General features: G+C 41.1%; 1 protein-coding gene across 1 annotated transcript in view; it reads right to left on the reverse strand.

Annotated features, from left to right (window-relative positions):
* Nucleotides 1-15,398, reverse strand: part of myo15b (myosin XVB) — a 65,680-nt gene that overhangs the window by 34,820 nt on the left and 15,462 nt on the right. The window contains exons 14-23 of the mRNA XM_066702966.1: nucleotides 14,935-15,030; nucleotides 14,404-14,535; nucleotides 14,123-14,248; nucleotides 13,406-13,483; nucleotides 12,661-12,809; nucleotides 11,045-11,090; nucleotides 10,633-10,757; nucleotides 8,154-8,271; nucleotides 7,705-7,880; nucleotides 6,944-7,034 (exon numbers count right to left, since the gene is read on the reverse strand). Of these exons, the coding sequence (XP_066559063.1) occupies nucleotides 6,944-7,034; nucleotides 7,705-7,880; nucleotides 8,154-8,271; nucleotides 10,633-10,757; nucleotides 11,045-11,090; nucleotides 12,661-12,809; nucleotides 13,406-13,483; nucleotides 14,123-14,248; nucleotides 14,404-14,535; nucleotides 14,935-15,030 (1,137 nt within the window). The remainder of the gene's footprint in view (nucleotides 1-6,943; nucleotides 7,035-7,704; nucleotides 7,881-8,153; nucleotides 8,272-10,632; nucleotides 10,758-11,044; nucleotides 11,091-12,660; nucleotides 12,810-13,405; nucleotides 13,484-14,122; nucleotides 14,249-14,403; nucleotides 14,536-14,934; nucleotides 15,031-15,398) is intronic.

Here is a 15,398-nt window from a genome sequence, read left to right on the forward strand (position 1 = left end):
GGTGTTAAACATGTAGAGCAAAAATAAACCCCAGAAAAGTGTGACATTAAACCTCCTTTAAGTTCTTCAACCAACATGATCACTACAAGATCTTTTTAATAATTGGTTGAGAGAGATAAGGCCATTTTGAAATGTATAACAAAGCTATGTATACTAATAATTTCTGTCCCAAAGGGTATGTTTACGAGAGCTGTTTGTCATTTGTCAATAACACTCCCATTAGGGACTGGCAGGTGATAATCACTACAAGGTTACATAGACTTCATGAACACTGTGCTGATAAATTACCAGCTGTAAAGCACCGCAAATTGTGTACCCTTATCTAAAGTGCTGCCAGTATAACTTGAGCATGCTTTATCTGATTCATCTACCAGGAAGGACGTTAGCAGGTTAACACAATCTGTCACTCAATTAAATTAGCTTTTGGTGAAACAAAGTCACCACTGACTCCAGCTACTGACACTGGACTGAGCTAAACCGACTGGCACTTCTCAAATAAAACTGCGAACCCAAAGACTAAATTAAACATGAAATGGGAACAAAGATGGATGAGTGTAGCTTCACAGAACCTCTGCAGGAAAAATGTATTGTACATGGGTCCCAGGAGTGAAGTCAGTTGCCAAGCTGCCACAAGCACAAGGACAGATTTTTAAAGCTTGTCTGGTTATGCCTGGAACAATCAAAAATATCAACAGACACGTTTCAACTTTACTTGTGCACCAGTGCTCCAAAAATCCATGTTATACTCTGATGAAAATAGTACAACATGAAAAAATATTTATTTAGACTATGTTTTGCAATGTATGCCAAAGCCAGCCTTGTGTATTGCCCTGTGAAACCCTCCTTGTTAAAGGCTGTGCTTGTTTCTGTGCAGACAGATTGAAGAACCCATTCAAATGTGCCTCAGAAAAGTTGTTGGATTAGTTATGTGATAATCAAAAGGCTTACATAGCACAATACAGTTCTAGACCTGAAATGCTTTTGACAGTACAATCTTTCACAAACTTTCCACAGTAGTTTTCTTGAAATAATAACAAAAAAATTAAAACGTAACAACTGATGGAGACTAACAAAAAAAAAAAAAAAAAAAAAAAAAAAAAAACAAACAATCCAAGTAAAAAATATGACAGTAGCTCACCCTAGTTTCTTTGCCTTAATTATATTATGAACAAATGTACTAAAATACACCAGTTAAAATCGGTCAGGAAACCAAACTAAAAATACCTACAAAAATGTATAATAATTGTGGGATGATCAGAAAACATCCATTTAAACACCTGAAACATCTGTACACCAGGAGCACTCATACACATCAGAGCCACCGTATATATCCAGAACGCTGCTACTAAATCATCTACACATTAAATTTATATTTTCTGTTTCTCCAACTTTTAGATTATATTGGATTTATAATGCCTACAAAATATCCAATCTGGGCAGTAGAATTAAAGTATATAAGTGATCACATTACGTGCATTATGTGTACCATAGTTTATCAAGCTGTTGGAAAGTAGGCAGCTGCTACTGGAACAGTTACCTTCATAATGGTATTAATTTGCTGAATGATTTATTTTTTCATTTATTGCGTACTACATACTGCCTTATAGGACATATAACATAAGGCATTGAATTCTATATGTGCTGCATGACAGTCTTACTTTGATATTTGTATGCATCTCTTTAATAATGAAAATAAATTAAGTATTATAGGTCCCTCAAGAAAACAAAAATCGAATTCTGGCATATGGAGTGGAATCACATGACAGTTATTGACAACTTAAATAAATACCTCCAGTTGGTCAGTGAAGGTAAATCTGTCCTATGAGAAACATAGAGTATACAGGTTTTTGTTATTGGCAATCCATAATCTACTGTATTACCCAAACCACTAGCTGCTTAACTGGTATCCAGATATTTATAAATTGATGTTTAAAGGGTGATACCATTGCATTATACTGTATAATTTCAGCCCTATTCCTCTAAGTGCACGCATGCGTCTGTTTTCAGCCAGGACCAGTCAGACACAATCTGAATCCGAGGTGTCAGACAGACAGAGCACCATGTTGTCTTCTGAGCTCAAATGACCCAATGGGTTTAATTGTTTCCTCAATTCAGGCTTTAAGATTTTCACATTTTACTTTGCATAACATAAAATTTGTTGATTTACTGGAGATACTGCAATCACATAAAAAAAAAAAAAAAAAGTCAGAAGAGAAAAGTTAAATTCATACAGCTAATCTTTTCATTCGACCAATTAAGGAGCTGCAACAAAAATCAGAGGGCACTGCACGGCCCTCCAGCACTAGAGACTGACACCCCTCATCCAAATGAAGTCAACCCCTCTAACCCAAACCCCTATGTTCACGGGAACTATTGCATCACTGTTGATCAGGTGTGGCCCACTGATGCTCATGAACTTCTACTAATTTTAATTGTTAAAGAACAGGGTAGAAAAGACATAACAGAGGAAATTCCATTCTGAATCAGCAAAAAACGATGTTCTGTAAGTGACAAATTTAATATGAGCATCCTTTCCCACTGTCTTCAAAGGCATCATGGATAGCTTTTCATAATATTATTATTAATAATAATAATAATAATATTTTTATTTATTGGCAAATGCCCTTATCCAGGGCGACTTACAACATAAGTGAAAAACAAATTGCAAAAATACAGTTAAGTAAAAGGCATCAATCATTACAAATTCAAATTTACATAAAAGATAGCAATTCAAAATATAAAATACATACAAGTTCCAATTTACAATTTATATCATATGTTATGAATAGGTATTTCAAACTAACAACAATGTCCCAAACAGGCCATAGTCCAAATGTCATAAAACACTGGGTGGAAAAAATAAAATCGCTTTGGTAAAAATATATCCGGCATCTGGAAACAAACAGCCACACACACACACACACACACACAACACAAAAATCAGCTTTCTGAACACACCATACTCTGCCTTTGCTGTCTATTTGTTCCTGTCAGTATGTGTGGCTCTAGCCCACGCTCTACACTGAGAATCACAACCCAAGCCAGACTCACAGTCCCATATTAACCCCTCTCCGTGTGTACGCCGAGACAAGCAGGGATGTCAGGAGAACATGACAGCCACCAGATTGCAAGTGTTGTGTTCCTCAATCAGACACAGTTCTCCCTTTCTATGACTTGGGTAATCCACATCCAAGGAGAGAAAAGTAAAAGCAGAGCGAGAGAGTGCCTACCTTGCTGCCTGCGTGGAGCAGAAACAGGTCTGTGTGTGAGAGAGTAGGAGCGAGACAGGGGCAGGGCAGGGCAGGGTGCTGCCGCTGCCATGGAGCTGAACCAGGGCTGAAGTCCACCGACAGAAGAGGCCAGATGAAGTCAGAAAGGGAGGAGCTTTCTTTCTTAATTACCCTGCTTATTTTACACCACAGCTGGGACTGACAGACCCAGTGACAGAGCGTGCACACACAGGTGGGTCTGGAACAGAGGTCAAGAGAGAGAGGGTGTGGAGGAGATAGAGCAGAGGGAATCACCAGGGAGGCAGGATGAGGTAGCAGTTAGAGCTTAGAGGAATTGGCAGAGTTGAGGAATAAAACAAATGTAAAAAAAATATACATCATCCCATTATTTCCTTACCTCTTGCTCTGATCCTGCATGGATCGCACCTGACAGATCATTTCAGTGTCAGTGGGTTAAAAGCCCATACATGCACATCTATTTTAGTCAAAGCACTTTTAATTAGGCCTTTCAAATAATTTCAAGGGAGTAAAGTGATCTGCTTTGACACTCAAGAAATCATGTTTAACCGTGCCAGCTGGGCATAAACAACACTGTCAATACAAAGCCCAGAGAGATCATCAACCAGCTAATAATAATTGCAATTCACAATGCCGCAGAGCTGAAAGTACTAGAGAATAGAGCAGTGGGTGTACTCCATTAAGACAGGAACTCAGTGCCTGGGGCGGCCTTTGTGTCAGATGCTTGGCTATTACAGTTGTTTGATCAGTGTTTGCTATTCTGATCGGATAAAGAACTGTATTGGGGCCAGACTGCCCATTGAAACGCAGTTATTGCGCAAAGCGCTATGTCGAGACAGTGTTTGGGGAGCATACAGACTGGATATACCTACTCAGGCCTTCAATAGCTTTCTGTATCGTCTCTTCTCCTAGGCTCAGCAGTAAAATTCCACTTGGCTGAAATTCAACAGAGCATAACGCAATTCAACTATTGCGTCACCCATGATAACAGCCAGTCCCCAGATCGAGCCCTGGCTCTGTCACTGTGCATCACTCTGAGCGAGTTACTGAACTATGCAGGTCTCTGAATGAGGGATGTTCTTGCTTCATTTAATTTCCTTAAGTTGGTCACAACCCGAGGACTTGTTTTCCAAGTCAGTAAAAGATTTACTCATGATTTCGACCAGCAGTTGGTATTGTTTTACATTTCCATTTTTTTTTAAGTTTATGTCAAGGGGCTTTTTCAAAGCTTTCTTTGGCAATTCTAGAAGCTGTTCCTGCAACTACAATACATATAAGTACTGTTCTTGCTCTTTTGTATGGCATAATGATCTATTGATGAGTGATTTAGCTCATTTCATATAGACATCTATGAGCTGCAGACCCATATAAAGGACTTTTGGGGATTGAGAAGAATATCAAGCAGGCAGTAAAAGACTCATCTCTAGATCAGTGTAAATCAGTTGGACTGCTGCATGCTAAGGGAAATATTTGAAATATAAACTCGCATTTAATGGAGAAGAAACCATAAAACTGTGCTAACAAACAAGAGTTATTTTACTTCTAATTAAATGCATTATGTGGAAATAGAAGGAAGAAGGAGAAGGGATGGTGATGGGAAGGATCCAAACTTGTGGGTGTGCCGTGACCAGGAAGCGCAGATTTTCAATGACACTGTTCTCTTAAACATTCATCTCCCATTTGAAGTGCAACTCCAGATCACATTGTAGCACAACCATTGTTGATCATTGACAGCATTATCACATTAACAGCAATGCTATTGAGGAACGGGCATCCTGGATGTCTGTGCCCTGGATGTATCTGAAGGCCATAAAAATGTGTTAATATGAACAAAACAAGCCATCAGTGGAGCACTGGCAACTTCATTTTGTGACCTCTGACTGAGATATTCCCACGTGACATACAGATGCTTTCATAAGTATTTCCAAACTGATATACCGACACATTGTTGAGTCACTGCACCTCTTTGAAAAGGAAAGTCACAGATCTACTCATAAAGGTCATATGGGCTGTCAGTAACTGCTAAGTTTTCAGTTTCCATTTCTGATCACAAACCTTTGCTCATTACTGTAATCAGCGTGAGATAAGCTGCCCATTTGTTAACACATGTTAACAGCACACAGCTTACACATGGGTTTTCACAAGTCACTAGTTGTGGACAAGACTTGGTTGGGCCAATACAGCAATAAAGTACAAGAACTCACAATACTGGCCTTAGATAGAAATGAGCTGAGAGTCTGTGTCCTTTGGGGCTTCACGCTAATAGAGGGCCGTTGAGTCACCCGATTAAGTCATTAGGATCTTATTTCATATAGTTGGTATATCTTGTACTGCATTTTTCTTGGTTGAATAATGTATTCCAACAAATTGTAACAGTATACCGCTCACCTTTATATGTTTATAAAAAAATATTAAATGAGAGTCACTAGAGATCAGTTAAACCCCGTGGCAGTTACTTCACTATGTAGCAAAACAACTTTAGATGACCAGGTAACAATAATTATCAAAACATAATTCTATAAAGTGGTTGATGGGAAATGTTTTAGATTCAGATCCTCTTTGTAATGCTAGTGCTGCAGGGTTTTTTGGTCTCTTGAAAGCCCCTTCTCCCCTTAGCCTGTAACTGGTTCCATTGAACACACGCTCTCCTACACCCAGCACATCACCACGCTGACACGCACCTGTAGATTCTTCCTGAGCAACATACACCAGATCCATCCCTTCCTCACCGACTACTCGACTCAGCTGCTCGTCCAGTCACTGGTCCTCTCCCGCCTGGACTACTGCAACTCCCTCCTGGCTGGCCTGCCTGCATCTACTACCCGCCGCTCCAGCTCATCCAGAACTCTGCGGCTCGTCTGGTATTCTCTCTGCCACGATTCGCACACGCTACTCCACTGCTCCGCTCCCTCCACTGGCTCCCGATACCGGCACACATTCAGTTCAAGACTTTGACCCTCACCTACCGCTGTCTCGACCACACTGCACCAAGCTACCTTCAGACACTCGTCTCTCCATACATCCCCTGCAGACCACTGTGCTCCTCCAGTGCCAGAAGACTAACTCTGCCTCCTCTCCACTCTCCTTCCTCCAGAGCCGCTCCTTCTCATCCCTGGCCCCTAAATGGTGGAACAACCTGCCCACCGAAGTCAAAACAGCAGAGTCCTTGACCTCATTCCGGCGCTTACTCAAGACACATCTTTTCAGACTTTACGTATAATATTAGTCCTTTTATCCCTGCTAGATAACACTTCACAGTTTTTTTTATTATGCTCCTTGCATTCTTGATTTGTTTTCCTCCTTGCTCCCTTTCCCATAACCCCTGACTGTGACCCTACATCTTGACAGCACTTAGCTTTCATCGTCCAGGATGTAGGACCTCACTTACTGTACTTGTGTAAACTGTAATCTGGAATTCGTAAAATGTATTTTGAATTGCTATGTTTTAGTTAAATTGAATTTGTAATGATTGATGCCTTGTACTTACTGTATTTTTGCACTTATGTTGTAAGTCACCCTGGATAAGAGCGTCTGCCAAGAAATAAAAATAATAATAACACACAAATGGTTTGATGCTCGAGCTGAGCGCTAAGGTGGAAAACAACCCAGAAGGCCCTGTTCTGCAGGCCTCCGGGACCTGGTCTGCCCACCCCTATTCTAAACAGTGTCTGAGTGTACAATAAGCAGCCTCCTACCTTCCAGTGTCTCCTCTTGATGGTGTTTCTGGTGATCATCATAGTGGCCCAGAACTGGCTGAAGGACTGCTTCAGTCTCTTGTAATACTTCCTACAGACCAGAAAGGGGGAAGAGTCAGCACTCCAATCATCTGCCTCGACATTCACCCGAAACCTGCCCTCCTCAAGGTATCTAAATTGGGCTATCCGTCGTGCATGGGTCACTGTTGCTTTCCTAGTCTGCCTATCAGTGTTAATGTGACGTGCCTTTACTTAATATCAGGTCGTCAGTTAACGTCTCTGGCAAGTAGACAACCTGTTTGTATGTTGAACTTAACATTTAAATTTAGACATGTGACCAAAACAGGAAACTGAGCTTTCCCAAAACAGGGGAGATGAGTGATAAGTGGCCCAAAGACGCACCGATATTGTATTGTGATTGTACAACAGGACTGATTATGGACTAGGGATCCTCTCATAATGGTTTACTGTAGCACACCATGGTTAAACCACAGCAAAGTTTAGGAAAGCAAAGTGATGAGGAGTTCTGGCAGATCAGGATACAAACCACAGAAAAATCATGCAAAAGCCAACAGCTTGGCGTCACAGTGGTCGAATCAAGGCAGGGTGGGGTGTCATTTTCAATGGTAAAATGTAATATACAGTGGAGATGTAGATCAATGGCTCATAAGGTCTTGTGAAGGGATGGTAGACTATCAGACTAGAGATGAATCTTTACTCTACAAACTCTACCACCTGCAACCCCCGCCCCAAACCCTCACCTGGCCTGGTGACCGCGGATGTGTGCCTGGATGATGATGGCCTTCTGCTTGAAAAAGCGGAAGTTGCGGCGGCAGATGAACCCACGGATGTTCCTCTGGATGGTGATGGCCGCCCAGGTCTGGGTGCGGCTCCAGCGCTCCTCCAGGCTCTGGTGCAGCACCTCTTTCAGGAACACCTATGCAGCAGCACAGCACCACGTCACTCCCACTGCTGCTTTAGTCTGGGGCACAATGGTGAGTGGCATGTTCTTCATCAAATACATGTTTATCTTCTTTAATTTGAGTACGATCTGCCACTGTGTTATTATATTATATATATGTATCATATATAATAGTAATAAACTCCTGTTTAGTGTATAAACTAGCATATTATAAATGATGTATACTTTTGACATTGCTTTATTTCTTTGGTTCTTAGTATGTACAATAATCACATATATTATACCTACCTTGGTGAGACCCAGCTGGTAGTGCCCTGGGTCTGTACTTGCCACTTCCCCCAGCAGAGCGGAGCACTGATCCCGAAGAGACAGGTGGAGCGGGCGCTGTGCCACCAGAACTCCATACCTGAGCAAGACAGCGATAGAGAGAGAGAGAGAAATGGAGATAGACACAGAGAGGGTCTTTCTGTATCACAGTGCTTAGTTGAGCAGTGTGAAAGCCGAGTCCTTAGTACACAAAAATGATACCATTATGTATATGATTATTCTATCAGTGTCTCCTGAAATCTCAACATTTTGGTGAACCTGTTCATCCTATAATACCTCTCTGCCTATGAACTATTATCACCAACACAGCACTACAAACTAGCCAACTAGCAAGGGTCAGATTACAAGCACATTTGTTTAATTTAATTTAATTTCATCTACATGTGAACTCTTCAAGTCTACTAGGCACAGGCTTCATTTGATACATTCATGTTCAAGTACTATATTTTAGTAAGCCTTTTCTTAACAAAACAAATGTACCATATCCTATATTTTTGTTATACCACTATACAATGCATAACCTTTGCATATTGTACATATTACAGTTGATTTCTTGATGCAAGTCACATTAGACAAAAGGTATTACAATTAATACAATTAATAAATGCAGTATGTGGACATTGAAAACGCTGTGTTTACAATGAGTTACACAACACATTTCACAGTGTTCTGAGACTTGAACTCTAATGTATCCTGACTGATGCCAGTTCACCAATGTGAAAAGGTATGCATCTCTTCTTCTGATAACAGTTGTCATTAAGTACTGGCATATAGCCTATTACATAGCATTACGCCACGGGTCTATGTCTTTGCATCACGCAACTATTTAATTTCACCCACAGCTTAGTTCTATTGTTTATCAACACTTCAATTTCTCCCCTTTCTATTGATTAATCACTGTCGGCTTGTTAACACGGGGTGCGGTCAAGCCGTGCAGACTTTCTGCAGTCAGTGTAAAGGAAGCCATTTACATTATGTAACCAGCATGTATACATAATGTGCAGTACACCAGGTGAATATTTGTTGTTTATGGTCACTCAAATTAATATTTATTTTTGTAGTTGTTGTACATGTTGCATTTATTTTAAGTATTTATTATTAAATAATATTAGAGATGGGGAGGAGGGGGGAATAATAATAATTATTATTATTATTAGGGTGTTTAAAATAGGGTTATAGCACAATTATTGACGCGTTATATTTTACAACGTAAAAAAAGTTTATACATATTTCATTAAACTCGAAATTTGAAATACATCTTTCACTTTTTACTTTATACTACATGAAGCGCTGTCTATTACAGCTGAACACATCAATGCAGAAAATGCATTTTTCAACATGGCTGTTTGTGTTGCATTTAGTAACCTGGCAGTGTCTTTATTCTGTCTGCCCGTAGGCAGCTGCATAAAGGGCGAGGGGCACCTTCAGTCCTGTATAGATGCTGAATTGCAGTGCCAACAGCAGTCTAAACGCTAACACCAGCAAGCCTGTCGCCAGCCTTACACAATACAAAATATTGAATTCATATTCATATAATATTAAAACTAGCTGAGCAGATCAGAGGACAGGCAGAGGAGCTAGATCACCTGCAATTCTTATCAAAATGTGAGCATATACATAAATAAGGAAAAAAAAAAAACAAATAAAATTAACTTTTCACAATAAATTGTGTAAACTGGTGTATAAATCGGTATGCACATATATTAGCAGACTTATACAATTATAAAACATAAATAACTAGTTATAAAAATAGCATAAAACTGAAATATGATAAAAAATATGCAAACTAAATTCTTACAAAAAGCTACATATCAATGCAGAAAACTTGCTTTTCAACACTAAAGTGCCTTACACTAATACAAAAGAATTAGCATTCATGATCAAACAGCTGACTGATAAAATCATTGATCCAGAAACCTGGGTTTGCAAAGTGATCAATATTGAATTCCAGAGGAAAGTTAGAAACTTGCTGAGCCGAGGAGGAGAGCTAGATCAAGTGCAAATCTGCTAATAAAATATATAATAGCAAATATATGAATGATGTGTAGAAAATAACGTGTTTCAGGAATCAACACGATTATAACTCTTTCAAAGTTACTAATGTTATTACAAAGCCAAGATTGTTGGCTATATTATATTCAGTATAGTCTATTGCATAAACTGCAGGTTGCTTATTTATTTTGGCACAAATTACCCTCCATATTTACTTACTGCTTGGGAGAGCAGGTGATTAATTATGATATTTATGATCAGTAGGTATGAAATTGTGTAGTAATAATAATAATAATAATAAAATTGGCAATACAATACTCAGTAATACAAATCTCCTACTTCTTATAAAGTATCTAAGGCTAAACTGTGCCATGTCAAGCTTTTAAATTCACATGTCATGTCATGGGTATCCAGAGGGAGGGACAAACAGACAAAGACAGACAGACACCTTGCCAAGAAATACGAGAAGAGGAGACGAACAGGGAATCCCTCCTTCCTGATGTGAATGGTCTCCAGTATCCCAGCATGCCTCAGCTGCAAAGTCACATAATCAATATCAAATATTCCAGTCAGCTGAGGGAGGGAGGGAGGGAGAGAGACGGACGTAGAATTATAATCTCAAAATACTATTCTGGTTTAAAGAAGCACAATTCTACCATGAAACTCAGAGTACACATTCGATAAATTACCCATCCCCAATATATATATTATACTGAGCATCACACATCATAAATAAATTGCCTGGTTTTCCATGTCTACATTTGCATGAGGCCAAGGAACAATGTACGTTTTACCCCCATTTTAAGCCTGCTGTGTTTAATATGAAAAGGCAATCAAATCTGTCCCAGTCATCTACCTACCTTCTTGGGGTTTGGTTTGAGGCAGCGAACAAAGGTGGTTTTACACCTGCGGACAAACGGAGACGTTTTTTATGAGGCTTTCATGGGTCTTAAATTCATCCCAACATACTGAATTTGGAACAATAATGCAGTGTGAATGCAAGAAGCAAATATATAGCTGATACTCTGTACTCACTGGAGTTGCTATGTGGCATTTTAGCGGCCAGCACAAAATAAGATAGAAGGTAAATTAAAAATTAAAAACTGACAAGCCTTATCTAGTTAAGTCAAGATAATACTCTGCTAGGTGTGTGACTTGGTCTCACTCGGTCACTAGAGGGCATAGTGTAGCTCCATTGCTTTGTACATGTATTCTCTTCCCCTGCATCTGCCGTGAGCACATAGCCTGAAATATTCCAAGACAGTCTGCAGGTCAGAAAGGATAGTTTTATCAATGCATTTCCCCCAAGACCTCCAGGGAGGAGATACAGCTGTAGTCTGCAGTGAGTTGTTTATCTTACTGATGCAACACATTAAAATGACAGCTTGTATGTCAGCCTACGGTTTTGTTTACTGCTGAAGATTTTTGTATGTCTCCTTCAACCCTGATCCCCTGACACACAGATCCCACACTCCGCACAGCAGGCTTGTTGTGATGTTAGAGTATCATGAGACTATCTTATCTATGTATAATATATACACCGATCAGCCATAACATTATGACCACCTGCCTAACATTGTGTAGGTCCCCCTTTTGCTGCCAAAACAGCCCTGACCCGTCGAGGCACGGACTCCACTAGACCTCTGAAGGTGTACCGTTGTATCTGGAATCAAGACGTTAGCAGCAGATCCTTTAAGTCCTGTAAGTTGTGAGGTGGGGCCTCCATGGATCGGACTTGTTTGTCCAGCACATCCCACAGATGCTCGATTGGATTGAGATCTGGGGAATTTGGAGGCCAAGTCAACACCATGAACTCATGATTCATCAGACCAGGCCACCTTCTTCCATTGCTCCGTGGTCCAGTTCTGATGCTCACGTGCCCATTGTAGGTGCTTTCGGCAGTGGACAGGGGTCAGCATGGACATCCTGACTGGTCTGTGGCTACACAGCCCCATACGCAACAAACTGCGATGCACCGTGTGTTCTGACACCTTTCTATCAGAACCAGCATTCACTTTTTGTGCAATTTGAGCTACAGTAGCTCGTCTGTTGGATTGGACCACACGGGCCAGCCTTCGCTCCCCACGTGCATCAATGAGCCTTCGCTCCCCATGACCCTGTCGTCGGTTCACCGCTTTTCCTTCCTTGGCCACTTTTGATAGGTACTGACCACTGCAGACCGGGAACACCCCACAAGAGCTGCAGTTTTGGAGATGCTCTGACCCAGTCGTCTAGCCATCACAATTTGGCCCTTGTCAAAGTCGCTCAGATCCTTACGCTTGCCCATTTTTCCTGCTTCTAACGAATCAACTTTGAGGACAAAATGTTCACTTGCTGCCCAATATATCCCACCCACTGACAGGTGCCATGATAACGAGATTATCAGTGTTATTCACTTCACCTGTCAGTGGTCACAATGTTATGGCTGATCGGTGTATAAGCATACGTGTATAAATATAAAGAAGCCAGGCACCACCTGTCCAGCCGCGCTGTGAGCTCAGACAGAGACTGCTGAAACCTGGCCGCCACTGTGGGAGCATGCGGACGGTGACCTTTGCCCCTTGATCCCAGCTCTTTCTGCTGCAGGTAGCTTTCCTGCACTTTCTTAAACAGAGTGGAGACCATCTGCAAGAAAGGACAAATCGACCCAGCAGCTCAAAACACTGTAGGTCAGGGATCACATATAACTAAACCGCACACACAGAGCTGTAGAAGCAACACTGTGACAAAACGCAGAGTCACAATGAAATGCATGTCCTTTTCCAAGGCCTGGAACTTTGACCTACCTGCAAACCACAAATTACAGACATGTACCCTGTCATGTACTCTATTTTTTGTAAGTAGTAGTGGCTTTTGACAATAAATGAAAGTTTGTAATTTGTAATTTGCAGGCAGGTCAAAGTTTTGAACTGATACAGGCCTGAGCACTTAATAGTAACACTTAATACAGCAATATTATATTTTTAGAGTAGTATTTCTTATCGCTTACAGAAAGCTGCACACTCAGATATAAACCATAGATGAGGCATCTCCAACCCTGGTCCTAGAGAAATACAGGGGCCGTCAAGCATTCAATGACACATCTGACCCAATGCTGACATCCAGATCAACTTGATATTTAATGTGTGATTCAAGACATCTATAGAACCTGATGGATATGGGGCTCTCCAAGGCCAGGGCTAGAGAGCACTGCCGTACAGAATCCTTTATCAGACCTTTACCTGCAGGCGGCTTCGTGCAAAGAGCTCCAGGACTTCAGGACGGAACTGGTCATGGTTCTTATTGAGAAAATTGTGAACCTGAGAGAGACAAAGACCCTGGGAATTAACAGAAAGCTCTGTCCAAGCACACAGCCCACCACTAGACACTTCTTATGCACAGCATCACTAACAAATCATTTTGTGTTTATGGACTTTCTTGTCATTCTGCTTTTTTTTTCCTTTGCATTCCAAAAGCCCCTATGTAATACAGTATAATATTTGAACTGAAGTAGTGTACATTGATTATATTGCACACTTATAAACCTTTTAAGTTGCTTTGGATAAAGGCATTTGGCAAATTAATACAAATAATAGATCATTTAAAAATAAGCATACCATTCCAAAAATGTATTGTGATCAAACAACATTTTTCTGATAGATAAAGAGTTGCCAGGGTAACCCACAGAGCTCATATTGAACATTTATAAACTCTATAAAAAGTTACATTTTCCATTCACATTATTAGTTAGACATTTCTGAAATTAAATAATTTTTATAATAACACTATGATACTATTTCTATTACTAATGTCCAGTCTGTACTTTGAACCTCGTCTCTGTGTTTTATAGGAAAGTACAGCTTATGACAACTTTCTGTGATGGTGCAGAAACCCTTCACAGAGAAGACAATATTCCGACAGTATTCTCACAGATGCCAACCTCTCTACCCTCATTCTACCTGGTAGGTGACTGCGCCGGCGTAGTGGTGCACAGTGAAGACGGGCAGGGGGATCTTGGGTTTGGTATAGAAGGGGCTGTTTCCATGGTGATAGTGGCACTTCTGCAAGAAAGTATGGTCTGTGGCCTGGAGGAAGAAGAGGGGAGGCGGAAGGGGAGGAGAAACTCAAAGGAATTGGGATTTTAAAAAGTCATAAGCACGAACTCATGTATGAATTGTGGCGAAGTTTGTGGTGCTGAGTAGTGATGGAGGCCTCGCAGGAATGCCCTGCCTGTGCCCACCTGTGACAAGCTGGTCTGGTCATCCAAGATCCTCAGGATGCCATGGGGCCGGGCAGAGATGAGCTCCAGGCAGGAGTGGCAGTCTAGCAGGGGCACAGGGTACCACTCGATCTGCTCCACCCTGTACTCTTCCTGTGGGCACCAAGGTACAGCTGCAGCACAACACAGGACAAGCTGCCACTAGATCTGACTCCTGTTTCTTCTGCACAGGCACTTTCACAGATCATGCATAGGGCTCCAGTGAGCTGACTCCATGCTTTGACAGAGAGCAACCCGACTACCAGAGCTTACATCTCCAGCAGCACAACTTACTCTAATCAATTTTAATTTAGTATAGTGCCTCTTCGTAGGGTAGTCACAGAGCGCTTTACAGATTGAAAAGGAACAAATAGACAAATAAAGCATTAGGCACAGAGGAGAGAAAAACTAAAACTGTATGTGGTAGCCAATATGGTTTAACTTAGATCGTATGTGTGTACGGCCATGAATGTCTCTGCACTGGTAACTTATCCGACACTTGACCTTCCTCACCTGCTCCTGGGAGACTACCGCCCGGTTCACGAAGTGCTGTAGCTGTTCATTAGCATAATTGATACACAGCTGCTCGAAGCTGTTCACCCCCAGGTCCTGTGAACACCAGAGGGCACCGTGAGTGGACAAAGCTCCAGACAGCATTAGCCACTCAGAGGACAGGCAGGAGGGCAAGGTCAGGGACACACGGCACCGGAGAGAGCCAGACACACTATGGGCACTTTGACAGCAAGACGGGAAAGTAACAGGACTGAGGGGTCGTTTTCACAAAGTCATTGTTAAAGTGTGCGTTTGTCAAATGAGTGGAAAAAACAACACACCCAACATTCATGCATGCTTCGTTAGACACCTCACAGGGGATGGAAGTTAGCATTCTAAACACTTAATGGGGAATAGAATAAAATCTAAAACAATAAAACTATACAACTAAGCGGGGTAAAATAACAATAAAACAGATACAATTC

Source organism: Amia ocellicauda, chromosome 5 (genome assembly GCF_036373705.1).
Source record: "Amia ocellicauda isolate fAmiCal2 chromosome 5, fAmiCal2.hap1, whole genome shotgun sequence".
Classification (NCBI taxonomy): domain Eukaryota; kingdom Metazoa; phylum Chordata; class Actinopteri; order Amiiformes; family Amiidae; genus Amia; species Amia ocellicauda.